This window comes from Littorina saxatilis, linkage group LG9 (assembly GCF_037325665.1).
Source record: "Littorina saxatilis isolate snail1 linkage group LG9, US_GU_Lsax_2.0, whole genome shotgun sequence".
In the NCBI taxonomy this organism is placed as follows: domain Eukaryota; kingdom Metazoa; phylum Mollusca; class Gastropoda; order Littorinimorpha; family Littorinidae; genus Littorina; species Littorina saxatilis.
The window spans coordinates 35,142,482-35,166,710 of record NC_090253.1 but is presented as its reverse complement, the minus strand read 5'-3'; the positions used below and the strand labels follow the sequence as shown (position 1 = coordinate 35,166,710).

Genomic DNA, 24,229 nt, shown 5'->3' with positions numbered 1-24,229 from the left:
TCAGTTCTACTCATGCTTCAGAGGTATTTTCTCAATGGACTGCTGTTCAGTTCAAAATGTACCACAGTTTTATCATTCTGATTTTGTGTTATATAATCCAAAATTTTAATAATAAATTTTCATTTAATTAATATACTTACCCAACTCACAAATAGCAATTAACTCTAGTTCAGTGCTGGTTACGCTGTACGCGTCCCCTTGGTAACAAGGGAGACCACTCTAAAAAAGACAGTGATCAATCCCATAAGGCCAGACTATTGCTAGTCTGACTTCCGTATGCGTGCGCATACGTCACCATATTGTCATTCCAAACGAAGCCCAACTCACTCTTTTTTAGACCCCAGTACCAACCACAGCGGGGAGGTGGGAGGGAATAAACGTTGTGAGTTGGGTAAGTATATTAATTAAATGAAAATTTATTATTAAAATTTTGGATTTAAGTTACATATCTTTACCCAACTCACAAATAGCAGATTGCTACTATAGGTGGCGGGTATAAAGTGAAATTATGATATTAGGACCTGTCCTGCGACTACCATAACAGGTAACGCGGAACTGCCGTCCTGTTACAAGACGTCTCTGAGGTAGAAGTTAATAAAAACCTCCTCAGACCGCCAGTAAGCCGACTCCAGTACTTCAGCCCAAAACAAGGCCCGACCGGAGGACTGCCAAAGAGGAGGCCCATGCCCTTGCCTCATACGTTCTAGCTATAGTGAAGGGCAAAACTGCCCTAACGTCTCCAGACTGTGTTTGTCAACAGGAAAACCCCTGTCTGAACAACATGGAGACTCACTTGGTTAAAGTCCCTTTCGCAATATCCTTACACGTGCTGTGTTAAGTGATATCACAAAAGCTTCTGATTTTCTGACCAATTGCCGAGTCCGTGACAGGTACCTTCTGAGCGTCCTCACGGGACAAATAACCACATCGGGCTCCCCAGGAGCAAGAAACCAGTGTAGCAGTCCATCTAGGTAAGGTTGACTACAAAACGTCATACCTCTACCAGAGTAGATAGACCTTCTTCCCTCCTTAATACAGAGTTTAACGTCGATTTCAACCGCTCAAGGTTAAATCACGACGGAGACGAAAGATAAGGCAAAAGCCCTTTGATTCAAAGATCCAACAAGATCCGTGAAAGCCAGAAAAATCTTCGAAACTCGAAAAGTTAAACTGGCTAAATGTGACTCCAAAGAAGCCAACTCTTGCTTCAAGAATTGAAAATGCACATGGAAGCTGGTTGTCCCCATTTATCGCTTAAATGCCGAGGTTAAATCACGACAGAGACGAAAGATAAGGCAAGCGACCTTTAGATTCAAAGAACTAACAAGATCCGTGCGAGTCAGAAAAATCTTCGTAAACCGAAAAGTTTAATTGGCTAAACGTGACTCTAAAGGAGCCAAACTCTTGCTTCATGAATTGAAAAAGCAATTTGAAGCTGGTTTTTCCCATTTTCCGCTTAACTGCCGGAAAACTTCAAAGAAACCCACAAGCCATAGATCGGTCTTTCTTAAAAGAGCTGTCTTTATTCAAAATAGCCAGAAAGCACGCTTACTCCCACTTCTCGCAGCAGCTACTAGAGTAAGCTTGGCCGTTTCCCGTGTTGAACAGCCAGGCTAGCCTTGAAAAAGGGTTAAAGCAAAGCTGCACCGAGCCGTACCAATGTGACAGAAATCTCATAAAGTCTTAAAATAAGACATGGCGGAAACCCCAAAAGAAAGGTGGATAGCCACCTGCAATAAACAGAAAGAAGAGGAGTTCTTTCCGTAAGAAATAAGCACTTTGAACCACACCAGTCTAAGTGGCAAGTGAACAAAACACTAAAACCCTATAAAGACTCTGAACCAATCCAGAGTTGAGGCGGAAGCCCCTGAGTATCTCAAGGATACCCCTACAGTAGACATCCGTGTAATTCGAATGTGAGAAAGCAAAGATGCCTTCTTGCCAGCCTTAAGAGGTCTGGAAACCAAGATTGCAAAGACCCGTCTGTGAGACCAATAGGTCGCCGAACAGATCTATGAAAGAGCCCTGTGAAAGCGAGGGCATCGAGCCAAAGCTAAAATAGACAACAGCCAGCCTGAAGCTTTCCGTTTAGAAACAAAGAACCGCCAAGGCCTGTCTAGCGCTTTCCCTTTTACCGTGAGCTTTTCTTAGTAGAGAAAACCCCGCGTGCATAGAAGCGGACTCAAAGAGAGAACTTTCAAACAAGAAAGAGATAAAAGTCTCGCCAAAAGAACAACACCATAAAGGCAGAGGCTTACTCTTAGGCAAAAGACGGCAAAGCAACATCCTTTGTATCTGCGTCCTGTAGGACCACAAAGATAGCCATTTAGAACGTAACCGCCCAGGCGAGAGAAAAAGCAAGTTCAAAAGAGCCCATCCTAAAGAAAAGATGCGACAATCAACCCGAGCTAGGAGATCTTGATTTTACAGACAGTTTCTCCTAGCTATCAACATCCAGACAGATGTCTGCCAAACCCGAGGGCGGTTCCGTAGAACGCAAAAAGAGAACCTAAGCTCTTAAGCTTGGAGTAAACCGAAGCCTACAGAAAGCGCTCCGTGAGTGACACGCTACTTGAGCGTAACACTCAAAGATTCTCCTCAGAAAGCTCAAATCAACTACGAACTGCCGCGAACAGCGACACAAGTGAAGTAAGAGCCTCCCCATTTCCTCCTCCTGTTCAATAGCATCATAACGATCATCGAAATGATGAGAACCGGTCACCCATCCCGATAAGGCGAAACTTGCCCAAAAATCGGAAAAGTTTTGAAGAAAATTTCAAACGCCGGAACTCCATGACCAGATACTCCATACACCCGTCTCATGCCAGCTGGAAGACTGGAAGAGGAAGTGGATACAGCCTGTATAACAGCAAAGGACCCGCAGTAACGGAACCGGAAGCCAAAGCTGAAAAGTGCCGACTACCAACACCACAGTGTTAACGGTGGAAGGCTATCCCATCCTGTAACCGGAAGACACAGCCGCAAAAGCGGAAGCGAAACCGGCCGTGGATTAGTAAACATCAGAACCAACCGGTTGCATAGAAACACACCGGACGATTCCGTTGCACCTCGAACCGTTTCAGCTGCGAGCGCCACTGCCCTTGCTAACTTGAAACGGAACCTGAATTCAGTGCTAATCATTGATGCGAAAGCACCTTCATATGAACAGCCGTCAAGCACAACCGTGCAATCCGGAAGCTGCCTCCCTGTTCGACTTAAATTATCCAACAAAGAACCAGCCTTACTGCTCACTTCCTGCCCCCCGGGAGGAAGCGGAAGTCAAAACTACAAGACATATGCCATCTTCAGGGCAATGAACAACGATTCCCGGCCGCGGAAGTGAACCTTCTGTTCCTCCGAACTCCGGAAGTCGTCGAACAAAGATAGAGGTGGACGAAGTAAAAATATTTCTCAGCCACCCCTTCCTGTCAAGGCCTAAATGCCGTTTTCCACTGCCCACGTCACTGCGCTGGACACCTTGAACGGCAAGTTAAGCTGGGTGTCATCCACCACCGTGGACACCTCTCCAAACATCACCTTCCTACTCGGTATCAAAGTTAGGAAGGTGACCCCCAGAGAGACTCGCATGGACAACACAAGAATCACCCAGCCCAACAACTTCCTGCCCCCAGGGCGGAAGCTTACGTTGCCCAGCCACGAAAATGCGTGCTACATTCCTCGTGCGAACGTACACCACTTTCACCGGAGAACCCGGCTACACGCGGCCATTTGCCAACTCCAGGGCAATGGACAACGATCTCCGGAAGCTGAAGAGAACATCCTGTTCCTCCGAACTTCCAGAAGTCGGAACCAGAAAGAGGTGGAGTCAGTAACGCCCTGCTCTCAACCACCCCTTCCGGTCAAAACTTAAATGCCGTTTTCCGCCGCCCACGTCACTGCGCTGGACAACTTGAACGGCAAGTTAAGCTGGGTGTCGTCCATCCCCATGGACGCACCCTCGTTAACCTTCCTGCTCGCCATCGTAGTCAGGTAGGTGACCCCAGAATGACACCCATGGTCAGCACCAGAGTCACCAATAACTTAAATGCCATTTTCGTTAGCCCACGTCACTGCGCTGGACAACTAGAACGGCAAGTAAGCTGGGTGTCGCCCACCACCGTGAACGCACCCTCGTTAGCCTTCCTGCTCGCCATCGTAGTCAGGTAGGCCACCGAGGCCTATTCAGTCACACCGTCCTGCTGGAAACCAGACGCAGGAGGTTGACCTACAGACGGACACCCGCGGTCCGTCACTCAAGGCATCCCCGTCATCCGCCCTGCCGTCCGATTCGAGCTCAAACTCAGACTCAGGAGGCAGAACTTCAGACAATTTATCGTCGGCAGAACCAACCACTTCCTGCCCCCTGGGCGGAAGAGGACTAAAACGGTCACCGATATTCTCGTCAAGAGACCTACGGATACGCCTGTCCTTTCGCTGCTCATCGGAACTCTCAAGGCAACCATAGCGCAAGAAAGCCCCCTGAGCTCGCACACCGCTTTCGCTAGAGGACCTAGCTACTCGCGGTGTAGACATACCTTTAACTGGAGTAGACACATTCAGCAGAGACGCCATGTGAGTACCCCCATCCTGCAAAGCATGGACATCAGCCCGAGTCACGGTCGCTGAAGCCTTAGCGGAAGTCGAAGTAGCTGAAGGAGATGGCCGGATCTTGGCTAGAGAGAAAGCATCTGAAACACCGGAAGGGGGTGAACGCAGTTCCTCCCGAGCAGAGGACAAATATGACGCTAACGTAGAAACTTGCACGCTAAGTGTCAGTAAAACGAGGCCCCGTACGTGGCCGCTAAACCAGGGCAAAGAGGAGACCCAGTCTCAGTAGGGGCTACACCCGAAAGACTAACTCTGTCTGACGTAAACAAAGCTTGGCCGGAGGCTAAATGCAATCCGCCAAAGACGAACCTGCGAACTAATCGCCCGTAACGACGAACGCAACGTCGAAGGGCAAAACACCTGAACACCAGATGCCCCCGACACCACAACAACATATTTGTCACCGCGAGTGACATCGTCCCAGAAGCGGACAAAATGGCGGTCGACCAAGACATCACAACATTTGCCTGTTCCCGGTTCTGAGAGTGAAATGACAGGTAGTCCGGCACTCTTACTCTTACTAGACGAGAAAACTTTTCTTAGTAGGAGACGCTGCAATAGTAGCCTGTCTCAAACTAAGTATAGCCTTGGCGTACTCCGCCATGACAAAAACGAACTCACGAAAAAATTCTTACTAGAAAAATTCTTACAAGTTCGCAAATGCGCGACAAGAAATTGTCGCCCAAAACATTCATAAAACAGGCAAGGTCTCACCCAAACAGCAAAGGTGTAGATAAAGCTCAGCGGCAGACCAAGGGGCGAATCCCGAGTCCGTAGACTCAGAAACAAGGCTGAAAACAGCCGGAGCGTACTTGATAAGCGACCAGTCTTGTTGAACGCTGAGTGTGGAATGACAATATGGTGATGTATGCGCACGCATACGGAAGTCAGACTAGCAATAGTCTGGCCTTATGGGATTGATCACTGTCTTTTTTAGAGTGGTCTCCCTTGTTACCAAGGGGACGCGTACAGCGTAACCAGCACTGAACTAGAGTTAATTGCTATTTGTGAGTTGGGTAAAGATATGTAACTTAAATGTAGCCAAGTGCAAGACTGGCTACTAATTCATCTGAATGTTTTTCTTTTTAATGTGTTTTGCCGATAGCTTAATGTTTTGTGTAATGTCTTTATCTGTTGAAAGGTAACTTTGAGATGCATACGTCTATCAGACACCTGTCCATTGTCGACACAGATCAGTCCATCCACTTCAGGCTAGTCTTTGATCCCTATTTTTTCAAGCAACCTCTCTGCTAGAAGGTGGTCAGTTAGGTAACTTTATGTTATTCAGGTACAAACTCCCGGAGGCGGGAAGTAGCATGTTCTTGTTGTGTTATTTGAAGCACTCAGATCAAAGCCGCATTATGAAGGTGTTAGAATGCCAGGTTCCTCTTTCTTCTCCCATCTTTAGTCATGTGTTTGTAAGTTGATGATTTATGATTTGTATACAGTGGAACTTCTCTTTTAAGACCCCCAAATTCCCTCCTTTTTAAGACCTGATTTTCTCACATTCTTGGAGGTCTTCACCCCTTCACTGCCCTGTCTGTGCCAAGGAATAAACTACATGTATATATACATTTCACGAAATAGTAACAAATCAGCTCACCTGTTGATCTTGAAGAGTCTTGAAGTTGGGGATGGCCCCTGGACTGGAAACAGAGCCACTAGTGTCAGCAGAGCCTGACATGGACAAGCCTCCTCCTGCCCTCCCCTCTCTGGCCTCAGCCATCACACTGCTTCTGTCGGCTCTCCTTGTCTCTCTCTCTGCTGTGCTGGTGGGGCTGGTGTCCCTGTGGTCATGCCTGGCTGGCTCCCTGGACACTCTGGGGACAGGCAGGGCGGTGCTGCCAGCTCTCCACTGAACCTGTTGCTGCAGCCACAGATAGGACCCATCGTGGCTTTCTTCCAGCTGGGACTCTCTTGCCGATGTCTCTCTGCCTTCATCTGCACGCTGGGAGGGGCGGTCATGCTGCGCGGACGGCAAGTTGTGTGTGGCTGGGGATGGCTCTGTGTGGCTGGACGGGGCACCAGGGGGAGGCCGCGCTGTCTCTGCTGGACTCTCCACTCTCTCACTGTCTGAAACTGTAAACACCAACATTTCAATGATTTGCAACACTTGTTGTAACTTCAATGTGTTTATCCTTTCTGTTTCAAGATGACTTTTCATCATCTGTTACCTGTTTTCAACAAGATTTAGACAGTACTCAAACTACTAAAAGAAGCTTACTGATAGTGATAGTGATCTTAAGACCCCCCAATTTAAGACTCCCTCCCTTTTAAGACCCTGTTTTCTCAGACTTTCTGTTTATAACCTCTGTAAATTTACCCCCATTTTAAGACTCCCTCCCTTTTATTATTTTAAGACCTGATTTTCTCAGATTTTTGGAGGCCTTATTCTTAAAAGGGGGGTTCCACTGTATAAACAAACAAGTCGCGTAAGGCAAAATTTCAACATTTAGTCAATCTGTCGAACCCACAGAGTGAAAAGAACGCACTGCATTTTTTTTACCAAGAAAAAACAGCTTCGCAAATCCTTGCGGCAAGGAAGTCACTCACTTTTTCCGTGCAACACGAAGTGAAACTGACATGCAAGAATAGAGAAATAGCGTATTGCGGTAATGGCCCTGTCACACCTTAACGTATTAGCCAGCGTACGCTGACGTATCAAAATTTCCCGAAAACGCTGGCATACGCTGAACTATCCATGTTTTTTTCAATTTTGGGCGTATACATAATGTATTTTTAACGAGTTGGGCGTATACATAGCGTATTCATAACGAGTTTGACGTACACATATCGTGATATTAACGTATATAGAAGATTTCAATAACTTATAGATAACGTATACCAACGAATGCTTAACGTGTTGCCGGCGTTCACAACTTATGTCCAATGATAGTCTAACGTATGCATAACATATGCAGCGTATCGCCGACGATCACGTGTCGTAGCCTATAAAAAAAAAGGGTGCCACTCGGCGATTCAAATCATAACTGCACTAGACATGCCGAAGAAAACATCGAAGAAAGCTGTCAAGAAGTCTCCTGGCCGAGGGCGTGGACGTAAACGCAAGGAGGATCCATCATCACCCACACCCTCACGCTCACCCTCTGATGGAGATGATGCAGGTTCCAACGCCTCTTGTGCATCGTGTGCATCGTCTCAGCTAACACTTGCCAAGAAAAAGAGGGCCAAGAGGACACCGTTTTGTCTTGATGTTGAAGAAGAGCAGGTCATGTGCGATTTCCTTCGCGAGAACGCCATCATCTGGGACATCAAAAAGACCGACTACCGGAGGGTAGACAAGAAGACACCAGACCTGTTTATCCTAAACCCGAGGCAAGAGTACTTTCCCAAAAAGTTGTGTGTATTTTTCAAAAAGTTGGTGTATTTTGCAAGCAAAGCCATATGGGCTAGGGAAAATGTACACGTGGGTGCAAACGTGTTTGTGTAAGAATAGCATGTCTTGTGAACACCTTCACAATTTAACTCCTTCCAATACAACAGGGATAACACAATTTTATTTACCTGTCAGTTTATAGCATTATAACCAGTGTCTTCCAAACAGATTGATAATGAAAAGATGAAGTTTGTGAAATAACATCTGCGGTTGACAGTGGCAAGTTCATTTTTACAATCATCTCGGAAAACATTGCTTCAGCACGGACTACAGCCTTTTCTTCTGGCAGGATTTGCTTTGCGGAAATGAACTTCATAATTCCTTGGCAGCTTTCAGCGGATTTCTTTGCAGCAACCTTGTCCAGGTGAGTTTTGGAACTGCAGTGTCGTTCGATGTCATATTTCCCAATGGGCAACGGAGAAATCTGATTAGGCCTAAAAAAAAAAATAGGTGTGGTTACGGTAACCCGACCTACCCTATTTTTAGGGGCCGACCCTATAACTTTTTTTTACATTTGTCAAAAAAACACACAAAAAAACGAGTGCAGAAAACGCAATGAAAGCGAAAGCGCTCGAGTCGCACACTTATTTCCCGGTCAAGTAGGTTTAATTTGTACACATTAGAAACAAAAAGTTAAAAAAAAAAAAGTGATTGCCTACCTTCCTACCCTATTTTTGTTGGCTATGTTACCTTAACCACACCTATTATTTTTTTTGGCCTTAACAATACTTGCACTGTGCATGACTTTTTCCCATAGTATTAGTAGACTCCACAATTCCTGGCTCTTTCTTATATTTCTCCAAGAAAATCTGCTGCTTCTGCTGTTTAGATTTGGTACAGTCATCCGAAACTGGCACATTTTTCCGCTTCATTTTGCCACGATTGTCCCGACGATCGCACGTGCCAACAACTGAACAAGGTTTCCACAGCTGAAGACTCGCTGTCATGGTTATCTCCCTTCGACCGAAACCGGTATCGGTTGTACCATCCCGTAATCAGCACACCAACACCGGAAAACGTATTCTAGACTTTTTCTTTGGCGTATTTTGTGCGTGTGTCGCGTATTTGCGTACCGATAATAATTTGGCGTACAAAATACGCCCAAATCGTACTGGTAAACAGGTCTGAGACACTAATGGCTTGACAGACATCTCTGACCACAAGGGACTGGGTGTTGTTAGGGACCCTCCATCCGAACTTCATCGAGGCATACTTGTTCCCAGAGGCAAGGTGGCGTAAAGTCAGGGCCAACTCCATGCCAGGCTCAAGCGGATCCCTGTAGAAGGTGTACTGCTTGTTATCCTTGGACCCACTCTGGCCAGCTGAGCTCGTCAAACAACACTAGAGACATTCGCAGAAAGTTGGTGAAGGATGCATGGTCCTCGTTACGGAGTTCCACCATGAATAGCTGGTCATACATGCCAAACTGCCGTTCCCTCCCGATCCATTGGTCTCACCCAGTTCCTTCTCCCCCGTTCACCTCTTCTTCTCCTTCGTCTACTGGCACGCACCTGGTACAGTGTCAAATCGATGAGGTCATGCTGATGTTGGAGGACAGCTAGTTGGTATTCTCATCTCAGCCTTGCCGGATCTTCCATCTCTCGGATTACATGGACATCTGCTCACCAGGCCGGGAGTCTTGAGGAGTACTGGCGGTTTCCACCTGCGAACCCCATCTTTATATACCAATGCCCCATAATTGCTGCCAATACGCTTTTGTACGGTAGCTGTAAGTTAGAAACACGTTCAGTACGTTCTGTGGTCGTCCGGAACACGTTCAAAACGTCTACATACGTCAATATGCGTTGGAGATACGTTCGACATACATTCAAAGCACGTTACTCATAGGTTAGAGATACGTTTTGGGTAAGTTTACAATTATCTCGACGTACGTCGACGTATTAGTAACGTGTGTCAACGATCGCATAACTTACCTACAACGTATGGCCCGCGTATGCGGGACCTATGAGCCATACGCTGGCAATTACGTCCGGAAATTTTGTGCATGTTCAAAATTTGTCGAGGACCTCGCCATACGACGACGTATACCAGCGTACTTCAGCGTTTTCTTAACGTATACAAAACTTACCCATAACGTATTCGACGTATTCGCCAGATTTGTCATACGTCGGCATACGCTGGCTCATACGTCAAGGTGTGACAGGGCCATAAGCAGGAAAGCGTGCTTTTCTCTATTATTTAACTTTCTGAGCTTCTTTTGAATACAACATATTATATCTATTTGTTTTTGGAATCAGGAAATGATAAAGAATAAGATGAACTCATCTTTTGATCGATTTCTTAAATTATAATCGTAGTATTAATTAACCTATTTTCGTTAATTGTGATCACATTTTAAGAGTAAACATGACACATGTATATATTTTTAGATTCAAAATTTGATGAAGAATATGATGCAATCAATTTTAAATCTGTTTGCAAAAAATCGATTTTAATGACAACTTTAATGAGCAAACTCATTAATTAATTTTTAAGCCTCCAAGCTGAAATGCAATACCAAAGTCCGGGCTTTGTCGAAGATTACTTGACCAAAATTTAAATCAATTTGGTTGAAAAATGAGAGCATGACAGTACCACCTCAACTTTCACAAAAAGCTGGATATGATGTCATCAAAGACATTTATGAAAAATAAGTAAAAACTTCTAGAGACAGGGTCCCCACTGGTTTTTAGAAACAAAATTCCATGACTTTTCCATGACTTTCCATGAGCCTCAATAACATTTTCCATGACTAGATCCACAGGTCGCCATTTCCGAACACGCAAACTTTTTACGTCTTGTCACTGCCAGTTTTGACACTGGCTTGCTTTGCACTGAATTTGAGTCAGTTTCTACGCAGTGTCTCTTCGACAAGCAAGTCAAGCATTTGCTACGCAGTCAGATTATCGGTAATGTTTGCTGGTCCTGTCATTTCACTAAACTGGACCACAGGCGGAAGGTATCGTTCACTGGACCACTGGCTGGGCGACGAAAATAGCCGCTGGCGTGCTAAAGGTTAATTTTTTTTCTTTCTTATTTTTGTTAAATTCCATGACTTTCCATGACTTGAATTGAAATTCCATGACTTTCCAGGCCTGGAAAATTAAAAATCAAATTCCATGACTTTCCAGGTTTTCCATGACCTGTACGAACCCTGTAGAGATATCATACTCAGGAACTCTCATGTAAAGTTTCATGAAGATCGGTCCAGTAGTTTCTCTGAATCGCTCTATACACACACACACATACATACATCACACCCTCATCTCGATTCCCAGTCAACGTTAAAACATTGTCATAACTTGACTAAATGTAAAAAAGAAGAGCTGAAGATCACAGGGCTGGCATATTACAAAAATAGCATAACCACTCACAGTGGAAAACCATTACTGTATGATAAAGCAGCCTGTTAATCATAATATTAAATGACTGCCTGAATAATGCGATTCTTAGATGAATATCAGTACACTTGTCATTCAGATCCTTTTCAGTAATGTTCAGGTCACATTCAAACCGGAACATCTCCAACGACTACAACACGTTTCCAATATGTTACACAAACATAGACTAGTGCACATTCACTGTTCTTCTTGAAGACCGTAAAACAAAACAAAAACACAGACAGCTGCAAATCATGTTTGTTTTTTTAAATGCGAATTTTGTGTAGTGTTCTGTTTACCTGGGGACAAATCAGTCTTTCAATACACAAATATTACCTTGCAATGACTACACCAAAGATCATTAGAATTGATTATTAGCCGTTAAAAGCAGAAAGATCAAGACTTTGGAATGTATCATAAAACTACAAAAAGAAGCTACACATCCTGTCTGCTAAGAAGTTACTAAGATGAAACTAATCCTTTTTCGTTTTTTGTTTTTTTGGTGTTTAAATTCTGGTCTTACATCGAAGCTGATAAAAAGCTGTACATGCATGGTATATAAGCTGAGAAAACAAAGGATCAATTCATCAAAACTAAACAAACTGCTGATTACAGGAAGCTGCATCATCACCTATAATTCAGGCATTAGCTGCATTTAGTTAATTAGTTTCCAGTATTTACAAAATTAACAATTGTATACATCCTGACATAATACTTAGTTTGAATACATGTAGAGGTATCCATGGAACATCTGCCATACATATACACATGTGTACATAAATAAATATGATCAACAACAAAAATAAAAATATTTTACACACAAAGAAATCAACATAAAAGAGTGAGAAAGAGAAAAGTCAATTTTTCATACTTGCAAGTGCATGTCCGAATGGATAACAGATGCAAACTTTTATATAACAAGAACAAGAAAAGGTATGGTAAATGTGATGTGTCTACTGAGCAGACTGTGTATGGATAATTTCATGTTAAGACCACTGAACAAAATATCCAAAGTTTCCTGAAAACAGATTTATAACAATTTAAATACTATTTTAAAATTCTTCTCTTTCTCTTGTTTTACTTTTACAACAATAATGATTATGACTGATATCTTGCTTTTTCCAACATCCTTAAAATACTTAGGGGAATCACATCTCTCAGTGAGAAAACCATGGGGTATGTCCACCTCCTGCTAAAACCATTTCACATAACAACTGTGCAGTTTGTGACTTAACCTGATAGTAACTGAGTAAATGACTTCCTTACTCAGTGCTATGTGAATAAAAGAAAGAAAGATATTCTTCAAGGTTGTGTTTGTGATCTTCTGAAAATGCAGGAAATATTTACATAATTATTGTACGATTGACATAAACTGGTCAGTGATCATGTATACTCTTGTTAGCTGTACAATTTTGTTTTACAAAAGCAGACAAGATTCATACCTCCCAAGCACAAACAATGTAAATATGTTCACATTTCTTTAATACAACTCAGAGATTACATTTCTTTGCCTCTCTTTCTTTGCCTCTCTACCCTACTATTCCTACATGATATTTGGCACCAGGATGCAGTAAACCTCCAGTCCAACTTCATAAGATAGAGTAGATCAGGCTGGCAATGGTGATCATGATCAAAAACAACTCACAGTGCATATGATTTACAGCGTATTGTTTAAAGGCACAGTCAGCCTCCCGTAAACCATCACAGACACTGTCAGGCTTTTACACACAGTACAAACACCCTTTCGTTTAAACACTCACCACTTGAGAACATCCTAGGTGCCCTTCTTTCAAAGAATTTATTTTTGCGTGGTCTGATCAGCCAATCAGACGACACGTTTTGGCGCTAGACCTAACTTTTAAAATTTAAATAATGAATTAACAGCTTGTTACACAAACATTCTTAAATCATAAAAGAATTCTTTTTTCATCAAGACAAGATCAGTACAACTTGAAGTTTTGAAAGTTTAAAAAAAGATAGCCCGGAAGTGTGTCCCGCAAAACATGGTTCTCATAGCAGACGAATGTTCTGCATGTCACCAGTTTCTTTGAACGGTCAACCGCCACCGCTCAGTTCGTGTGACTCGCAGCAGTTTGTTGCGTTTTAGATTCAGAGGTACACAATAACGTGCTATTGCAGATACAGTGAGTCACATTGAAATCACAAACTGACAACTAAATTGTGAAAAAAAGGAAAGTGGATCACACGGGTTCACGATAAACCACGAAAACAGGTGTGTGTTTTACCCGAGCTAAATAGCCATTCAAACCAACTGTGTCATTTAATGCTATTAAATGCTATTGCAAGTGTGTTCGATAAGGTTAGAACTGCTTTTTTCATGAGAAGATTTAAATCGTTCTGTAAACCATTTGAGACAGACTGGGGCTTTAATGCCACACTCCGCCTCACAGGAGGTTTATCGAACAATGACATCTTTCAGTTTCACTAAGACAGCAATACCAAACGTATGGAACACACTCGCAATACCATTTAACAACATTAAATGACACAGATCACTTGAATGACTATCAATTATCATCTTTAACAAAGGAATCAGAATTTAAATTGATACTTTGTCTTCTATCACACTTACGTGACCAAGTCTCATTACTAAAAATGTAATTATTACGCAAAGGCACTAGGGCCCAAAAAGGGAACTCCATCAAATACTAATTGAAACGGAACTATTTTTATGTGTTTAGAAACTGGGAACATTTTTGGGGGAACAATTACAGAACACTTGCAATGTTGACAGTGACAAAGTTACAAGGGCCACAATCACAAACACAAGATAATACTTTCAGCTGCAGCGTAGTTTTTGACTCCATTGCATCAAACCCACATGCAGTAAAGCCTACAACTAGTGCAAGGGACCAAACACGTTCAGACATGCTGATACATGAAGTTACAATTTGACTTACTTGACTTAAGCCTCCACATTACCAGGAAAATGTAGGGCCATCATAGTTATACTTGACAGAAATCAGAAGAAAGGAAACATGTACCCATTTTAAGACCCTCTGATTTAAGACTTACCCCCTTTTAAGACTTTGATTTCTCAGATTTTCTGTTCATAACCTCTGTATATTTACCCCCATTTCAAGTCTCCCTCCTTTACAAGACCTGACTTTTATCAGATTTTGGGAGGTCTCAAAAAGGGGGATCCACTGTATTCTAAAATGCTCAATTATGCTGTGCAGTTTATGCAGCTTGAATTACAAAATAGATACATTGTAACACAACATTACTTTGTTTTCAAATATTAAAGACACATTAAACTATGCTAACAGAGCAGTTAAATACAGAAAAGCTGTTCTAAAATGGGTCATCAGAAAAGATGTACTCCTTTAGCTATGCTAAAGCCTTGATTTCAAAGAGGATAATCTCACCGAACTAAATAAGTATGCCTGCTGTTAATTTGGGGCTATTTACACCCAGCACTATAAACAACTAATCCACTGGAGAGAAATACTCACCTGAACATTTCATGCAGAACAATTTCAAATTTTCTAAATCAACAGGTAAAGAAGTATTTTTTTTCAAATTGTACCCAGGAAAAAAATTATGGTACAATATCAAGTTGACATAACATCTCTGTCAGGCAATTGTAAAATATATACTGTACTTTCAGGACTATAAGGCGCAACTTTTTTTTCAACTTGAACCCCTGCGCCCGATTGATCGATATCGCCCTGTCAGTTGTGTATTAATTGCTAAAGAAGAGTACATGTACCCACATCGCTATACAAAAAAACATACCACTTCCTCTCTTGTGATCTATATATCTATATACGGCTTGTGTGTGTGTGTGTGTGTGTCTGTCTGTCTGTCACTTCGCGATGCACGGCCAAAGTTCTCGATGGATCTGCTTCAAATTTGGTGGGCATATTCAGGTAGACCCCGGACACAATCTGGTCGATGAAAATTTTCAACACGTGCTCTAAGCGCGGCGCGGTCAACCGATTTTGGTTTTTCTGTAGATCCATTTCCAGTAACTCTTCCTTATTTTCTCCAGTGTTTTGCGCGTTTATCTCCCTTCCTTCGTGTGGCGTCAATTACGTCAACACGTGCTCTAAGCCGGCGAAGCTGGCGAACCGCCACGCTGCATACTCCGTCTCGCGATCCACCCGGCGAAGCGGGTAATCATCTAGTATATATATATGTTTCTGCTACATGTACTATCACCCTGGCAGAGTTTCTTCTCAGACATCAAAGGAGTCATAGTCAAAACTCGGTCATTGACCCGGGATAAAAAGATCAGACTCAGAGTCTGTAAACTGGGACAGGCAGCTGAAAAGTATTGGTCATTGACCCGAGGTCACAAGGCCAACCAGCTATTACAATGCACCTGCCTTTGATCTCACTGCACATGGGGAGCACAAATATTTCCACTCTGTATTCTTTCTTTGTTGTCATACCAATACACCGGAAGCGCATATTGTGTTGATTTTTCTCATTTTTACATCAGAAGTGGGGGTTGTGCCCTCACAATGAAGCGCCTTATAGTCCTGAAAATACGGTACATACCTAGCGCATATATAAAACCGATGTAATGTTGAAATTATGATCCCTTAAATCATGAATTATCTTCCTGTACTAAATGTCTATAAAGCGTGTTCTTAATATACATCGCGTGCCGCTGTGCGCAGTGTACAAAACGTTGCGCGCGGCTGCGTGCAGTAAATTTCACTGCGCAGGTTTAGCAACACCCCTTTCTACTTCTCAAAGCTAAACCTGCGCAGTAGACCCTGATTGGTTGGTTGGCAATGACGCATTAAAATGACACATTTTAACCCATCACAAGTTTGACGACATTTCTTCAAAAATTGGGTTCCAGCCTGGATCTCTGGCACCATTTTGTACTTTGTATAATTTTCTGAGCAACTTCATGTCGGATTACATGAAATGTGGCACACCAAGGAGAAATTCGTTCTGGGATTAAGTAAAATGAGTTGCGGCTGCTTGTTCCTTATACGCTGCACACAGCGCAATGAAAGCATATATATGGTCCAAAGTCAGAAAAGGTGTCAAAGGCCCTGGGCAGCCAGGTTTCACAATTTAAACTCACCTTATAACTAAATGAACACATTTTTCAAAATAAAACCAAACTTAATGTGGAAGAGAAATGATGGCATTAAGCAATGATGTCTGTGTTAATGCTTGTATTGTGCACACCAAGATTCTGTGAGCTGAACAAAGATCTCCCTCATTATTTGCACTTTCCATGACTTTTATCGATCATTCGCGTCATTCATTTCCATCCTAAGCTACTAAGTGCAGTTACGAAACAAGGTTGGAATGTTGAGAAAGACCTCTTGTTACCACGAAATTGCTACGAATTTAGACCTGTTAAACATAACTAATGTTGTTATCTCCCTGACATTATTACCGTCACTGTTAGTGAAAATGTACCTACTGTAGTTAAAACCAAGTCGCGTAAGGCGAAATTACAACATTTAGTCAATATTTCGAACTCACAAAATGAAACTGAACGCACTACGATTCTTACATCAAGATAAAACAGCTTCGTCAATCCCCGTGGCCCTTTTCTGTGCAACACGAAGTGAAATTGACAATAGCGTATTGCTTAGCGTGCTTATCTGTATTGTTTTGAACTTTCTCAGCTTATTTTGAATACAGCATATTATATACATGTTTTTGGAATCAGGAAATGCTAAAGAATAAGATAAAATCATCTCTGGATTGATTTCTTAAATTTCAATCGTAGTACTAATTAACCTATGTTCGTTAATGGTGATCACATTTTAAGAGTAAACATGACATATGTACATATTTTTAGATTCAGAATGTGATGAAGAATACGATGCAATCAATTTTAAATTTGTTTGCGAAAATTTGATTTTAATGACAACTTTAACTCATTCACTGCGTGCCGGAACTGGAATTCCGACACCTGTGTTTAGCGTTGGCCGCGTGCCTGTACTTGAGTTCCGACGGATATCACGAATTTGTAACGGTGACGGTGTAAACGGTCCTGCTGACCAAGGGAAACAACCCCTGCAATGAACTTCTATCTGTCTACAGTGGAACCATTCACTGTAAACAGTTCCTTCCCTTCAATTGTTGGGATTAATTTGATTTTGTTGACGGTGTGCGACCCACGTGTTTTGACTTTTTCAAGATGGCGGATGGTTCTGCTGACAAGACGTAGTAACTTGAAAAGAGTGCTTGAACTTGTTATTCAGTACGGTTCTGATCTTGACCTTAGTGATGATGATAGTGGAGATGATATTTTAGATTCTGGTGACGAGTTTGTGCCAATGGACGATCATTTGGGTGATGATTCGGGCAATGAAAGTGTCGATCATGACATTGTCAGACCTGTTTACCCTAAACCCGAGGCAAGAGTACTTTCCCAAAAAGTTGAGTGTATTTTTCAAAAAGTTGGTGTACTTTGCAAGCAAAGCCATATGGGCTAGGGAAAATGTACGCGTGGGTGCAAACGTGTTTGTGTAAGAATAGCATGTCTTGTGAACACCTTCAGAATTTAACTCCTTCCAATACAACAGGAATAAAACAATTTTATTTACCTGTCAGTTTATAGCATTATGTATCGATTGGACATTGGATTTCCCTTCTTTGAGCCATGTGACGTCAGAGGCCTACAAAACTTCATATTTATGTTATATGTTATATGAAGTCTTATATCGCGCGCGCGTATCTCCAGACTCGGACTCAAGGCGCAGGGATCTATTTATGCCGTGTGAGATGGAATTTTTTACACAATACATCACGCATTCACATCGACCAGCAGATCGCAGCCATTTCGGCGCATATCCTACTTTTCACGGCCTATTATTCCAAGTCACACGGGTATTTTGGTGGACATTTTTTATCTATGCCTATACAATTTTGCCAGGAAAGACCCTTTTGTCAATTGTGGGATCTTTAACGTGCACACCCCAATAAAGTGTACTTGTTTTGGGCGTTTCAGAGTCAGAGGCCTACACAACTTCATATTTGGGCGTTTCAGATTGACCGAAACTTCAAAGGAACTACAAAACACACGTCATGTGTTTGATTGTATGTGTGTGTGCTCGTTCAATCGTCAAAACAACAACAAAGTCAGTACATGACGTGTATTTTGTAGTTCCTTTGAAGTTTCGGTCAACCTGAAACGCCCAAATATGAAGCTTATGTGTTTGATTGCATGTGTGTGTGCTCGTTCAATCGTCAAAACAACAACAAAGTCAGTACCTGAAAGGAATTCGATCGATACATAAATGTTATTTGCGTTTTTGACCAAAATATGACATTTTACACAGATCTCGACAGTCATTGTTCTCCGAGACCGCGAAAGACTGTGTAAAATGTCATATTTTGGTCAAAAACGCAAATAACGTATAATAACCAGTGTCTTCCAAACAGATTGATAATGAAAAGATAAAGTTTGTGAAATAACATCTGCGGTTGACAGTGGCAAGTTCAGTTTTACAATCATCTCAGAAAACATTGCTTCAGCACGGACTACAGCCTTTTCTTCTGGCAGGATTTGCTTTGCGGGAATGAACTTCATAATTCCTTGGCAGCTTTCAGCGGATTTCTTTGCAGCAACCTTGTCCAGGTGAGTTTTGGAACTGCAGTGTCGTTCGATGTCATATTTCCCAGCATGGGCAACGGAGAAATCTGATTTACAATACTTGCAGTGTGCATGACTTTTTCCCATAGTAGACTCCACAATTCCTGGCTCTTTCTTATATTTCTCCAAGAAAATCTGCTGCTTCTGCTGTTTAGACTTGGTACAGTCATCCGAAACTGGCACATTTTACTGCTTCATTTTGCCACAATTGTCCAGACGATCGCACGTGCCAACAACTGAACAAGGTTTCCACAGCTGAAGACTCGCTGTCATGGTTATCTCCCTTCGACCGAAACCGGTATCAGTTGTACCATCCCGTAATCAGCACACCAACACCGGAAAACGTATTCTAGACTTTTTCTTATGCATATTTTGTGCGTGTGTCGCGTATTTGCGTACCGATACTAATTTGGCGTACAAAATACGCCCAAATCGTACTGGTAAACAGGTCTGCATTGTGTATGATGAACCCATGACGTAGAAAGTTGTTTGTTTTTTGCTTCAAAGAGGTAGTTTGACTGGATGTGAAGACAACAAAAGGTATGTTCTTTCAAATGTTTCATATATTTTCTAAAAGAGCAAGTTTCAAACTTTGCAAAAATGTAAGGAAGGTAAGGTTATTTTGTGTTGTTGATTTTTATTATTTTTTTAAAAATGGGTCAAAATCGTGCGATTTGAGGGAACACAGGGACAATTTAACAATTTAGACGCGCCTCGATTATGCTTGACACTCACCAGTTCAAGTCTATTTAACAGTAATTTTTGTTTCTGATTCACCAGCAACACTCTTGACATTTGAAACAGTGCATATCAGCTTGATTTTGTGAGAAAAAGTACTGCAACAGTGAGTTACTGGTGTTTCATTCAAGAACAAAAAAGTTTTTTTTGTGTGCTTCAAATTGGATATTTTGCCTGGATATGAAGACAACAAAAGGTATGTACTTTCAAATGTTTCATATATTTTCTAAAAGAGTAAGTTCCAAACTTTGCAAAAACATAAAGGTATGTAAGGTTATCTTGTGTTGTTGATTTTTTATAATTTTTTCAAAATGGCTCTAAATCACGCGCTGGCAGGGAACACAGGGGAAATTTAGACGCGCCTTGAATGAGTTAATGAGCAAACTGGAAAATTTCTAAGTAAATTTTCATTTGATTAATATACTTACCCAATTCTCATAAATGCATTGACTTCAGTCTCACATGCTAGATGTCGAAAAACCACTCAAATTACTGCCCTTAGAAGGGTGGTAACCAAGCTAAAAAGAGACGCCATAGCCGTTGCTATGTACTGACCTTGCTCAGTTACCCATAACACCCTGCGCACCACGTGAGCGCCAGCATCCGGAATAATCATTCGAGACTACTCAAAAACCCCAAGGATATAACTTATAAGTTAGTGGGGATGGATGGGAGGGTATTAACTATGAGAATTGGGTAAGTATATTAATGAAATGAAAATTTACTTAGAAATTTTCCATTAAATTACATATTCTTACTCCAATTCTCATAAATGCAGATTCCTCCTAAAGGTGGAGGGAACTTACTTATGTCCTTGAAAGAACCTGCCCTGCAGCAATCAAGGTCGGCCACGAACTGGAACCGTCAAGCCGAGTGCAGGAGATATCCCGAAGATAAAAACTGATGAAAACATCATCTGATCTCCAGTAAGCCGTTTGCAAAATTTCGCCTAGGCGACCAGAACGCAACACGGCGATAGAGGAAGCCCACGCTCTGTCCCTGAGAGCTGTTGGCAAAACTTCGCATAGGCGAGAGGTACACCACCAGCCAGAGAAGCACACCAGGCTCTGGACTCCTGAACACCTGTAAAGGAACAGAGGGAGGACTGAACGCCCCCCCCCCCCTTGTGTTCAATAAGCCACCACTCATAGGACTGTCCTATGAAAGTAGCAACACCTCTTGTGAGAGTCAATTAAGAGAAGCCTCTTTCACCTACAGTGTAAAGAGATAAGAACATGAGCTTTTAGCTCTTAGTTCCAAATGACTGAGCGCAAATCAAAAAAGGATTTTAAAACTCTAACCAGACAGTTAGAAAATCCGAATCGCCCGGAGCGAGAATCCTCCAAAGAGGAGGGAATAAAACATCAGAGGAGATTGACCAGGTTTCTGATTCAAAGAAATCTGGCCGTAAAAACCGTGAAAAAACGGAACTAAAAGCTCCAAGGCTACATCCTCCGGTAAACCCCAAAAACGCATGTGCCTCACTGCCCTTCGGGGCTGAGGCCCAGAGTAAGAAGAACGAAGTCCTATGCGTTAAACAAGGGGACGCCTCTAAACCTCTTAAAACAAGGTCTTTTGATCATGCCCACAAGAGCGCCATGAACATCAGAAGAGAGGCCTATTTGTTCCAAAGTAGCTGAGATAGCCGAGATGCCGGAACCTCCAAGAAGAGGCCAAGCTGCCCAGAGCCAAAAAGAAACAGAGGTGATTAACCACCTGGCTTGAGAGAGGGGCGTTAAGGAGTTGCACCCCCGCTCTATACGCCAATTGGCCAAGGAGGCCAATGAGGGGCATACACAGAGAAAGTGGAGGACCTATGTGCTTCATGCACCAAGACCAGAGTCAAAACCCACGATTTGTAACACAAACAGCACAACCTCCAGCCCCGTATGCAGATGGTCCAACCCGTGTGCAAGCCCTGAGAGGTCCTGCTGAGCGAGTCGGCCAGATTATAGAGCCGGCCGGGGAGATATTCCCGTGAGAAATTGATTTAGTGTGAAAGAAACCAAATCAGAATCCCGTAAACTCTGTCTGACAGGGAGTGAGAACTTGCTCCTCCCTGCTAGTTCACATAGGAAGCAACAGAAGAATTGTCCGTATGCAACAGGACATGCCTGTATATAGCCAAAAAGAAAGGCTAGTAGACTGAGAGCTACTGCTCCTAACTCCAGGCAAAAGAGAAGCCCAAGGAGTTGCGTCTACGTCCACAGCCTCAAGACTGCAATTGCCAATGTAGGCTCCCATCCAGACGGAAACGCATCCATGAAGCGGTCTAAGTCCGGGGGGGAACAAAGCTAGGGAAAACGCCCTGAGCGATCCAAACGGATTCCAGCCACCTACTCGCGTGGAGGAACCCACCCTGGAGGAGGACCCTCTTGTCCCAGACCTGTGAGGCAGAGTCCCAAAGAAACTTGAGGAAAGACTAGAGGGCCAGCATAGCCATCGATTCCGTCTGACCGAAGATCAAGGCTAAGCACCTCGCAGAGGTCTGCTCTCATGCCAGAACGCATAAGGAAGGCTCGTGTGAGAGCACAGAGGAAAATCTCAGCCAAAGCTGATACCTCTAGCCCATGCCGTCCCACCTCCTGCGGAGAGGGAGGAGACACTGAACCAAAACACCCACTTTGTGACTGGGAGCGCATAAATGCGCTGCTACTTGTCCATGAAGGAAGGGCAAGACTGAGGCTTCTGAGTAGGTTTAAACAACCCCGAAAAAAGCCTGACCCTTGCTTCCTGTAACCTGTGTGAAATCAAACCCCTTGTAAAAGAAGGAGATCACACCTGGTGAAGACAGTGTGGGCATAGAACATCACTGACGAACTCATCTGCTCGGTGATGACCCTAGCCAGAGCTGCCAGCAGCCTGGCTAAGGCCCTATCCAAGGCATCCTCCCCAAACCAAAAAGAGTCCAGGGAGGATAAGATGGCTCATATGAGAGCACAGATGAGAGTCTCAGCAAAAGCAGAAAACTCTAGACCATGCCGTCCCACCTCCTCCAGAGAGGAGAGGGAGGAGTAACATCACGAAACCCCACGTTCCCTGTGGTCTATAAGTGAAGCCAGGAGACTAGTTCCAGCAGAGCAGAAAAACTAGCCCCTGGCAACGAAAATGTCCGAATCAGACCCTGAGCCTTGACACTCCAACCTATCTTCTTCCGCACTAAAAGTGAGAACAAAGCAGCCTGAAACCCAGAAACTAGCAAAAGGAGGAGCATGACCCTGTGTATGAAGCAGCGGGAAAGGTGTAGGCTGAAGACCACTACCCTGAGGTGCGGGTCAAGCCAAGAGCTGCGACATGTGGTAGGCAATCACCGGAGACTCGGCAAATCAAAACGATTGCGAGAAAGCCCGTGTAAACCCAAAGTCATCCGCGGAAGAGGGAGGAAGAGAGACACCCTGCTCTGAATCCACCAACCCATCCGGGAAAAAGTAAGCTGCCACAGCAGCCGCTTTTTGTATGGCAAGCCTACAAGCAGTAGGCAGCGCTACACACTCTCCCTCCTCAACCGAGGAGTCCGAATCCCGACCAGCAGTTGTGTCAAAACACAAAAGGAGGGGAGACAGGGGAGGTCGCGCACTAAAACTCCTGCCGATAACACCGCCAAGAGTGAGAGTGAAAAGCGTGATCAGTCTCTGCCTGCCAACCCAAACCGCCCACCTGACGTGAGGGGGGGAAGAGGGGTTGGTAGTTGGCACAGCGCCCTGCCGAGAAGGAGGGAGAGTGGGGGTACGAGACAAAGCCCAGCCCGGCCAGCCGTACCCCACCCGCTGTGCGAGAGAAGCATCCCAGTGCTGAGAACCAGTCTGCCTGGTTTGAGCCACGCCGCACCCCAAGTGGGGAGGGGGGTGGTTCGACACAGCCGTAACCCCTGGAGGGGGAAAAGACTGAATTAGAGAAACAACCGTAAACGGCCGTCCCCCACTCGTCCACCTACTGACGTCAAGTAGCCCTACCGCTCACCCACCCCGAGGAGGGGGGGGGGGGGGGGGGGGTGAGGTATGCTGGCTGAGGACAATGACCACTGGCAAGGCGATACTGTAGTCCGAGTCCCCACAAACCATTGTGTGAGAACACAAAGAATGGGAGACTGGAGAGTAAGAGCATGTTCTGTCTCCGCCTGCCACAGCCACCGCTCACATACCCCAAGGGGGTAGAGGGGTAGACAGCCGGCACAGCACCCTGCAGAGAACAAAGCGGAGCAAAGCTCATTGTTCCCCGACCGCTGTGCGAGACACCCTGCCGAGAACAAAGGAGAGCCAAGCTCATTGTTCCCCGACCGCTGTGCGCGACAAGTGCGGGCAGCTAACACAGCCACCTGCCCCAAATGGAGCAGAGAAGGAGTATGTAACGTAGCCTGGAAAGGCCGTACATAGCACCCCCACTGTGCTGAAAGGCTTGAGCCACGCCATGCCCCAGATGGGGAGGGGGGTGGCTCGTCACAGCAGTAAACCCCTGGAGGGGGGAGAGACGGAGCGAGAGACGAACCATAAACAGCCGACCCCCACC

The 24,229-nt window shown here is 43.9% G+C and overlaps 1 protein-coding gene across 4 annotated transcripts in view; it reads right to left on the bottom strand.

The window, feature by feature from the left end:
• LOC138977039 (uncharacterized) overlaps positions 1 to 24,229 on the bottom strand; it is a 98,164-nt gene that overhangs the window by 46,621 nt on the left and 27,314 nt on the right. For all 4 annotated transcript variants that reach the window (XR_011459215.1, XR_011459216.1, XR_011459217.1 and 1 more), the window contains exon 3: positions 6,212 to 6,687. Coding sequence is in view for 1 of the 4 variants with exons in the window: in XM_070349942.1 (XP_070206043.1) it covers positions 6,212 to 6,687 (476 nt within the window). In the remaining 3 variants the exon portion in view is untranslated. The remainder of the gene's footprint in view (positions 1 to 6,211; positions 6,688 to 24,229) is intronic.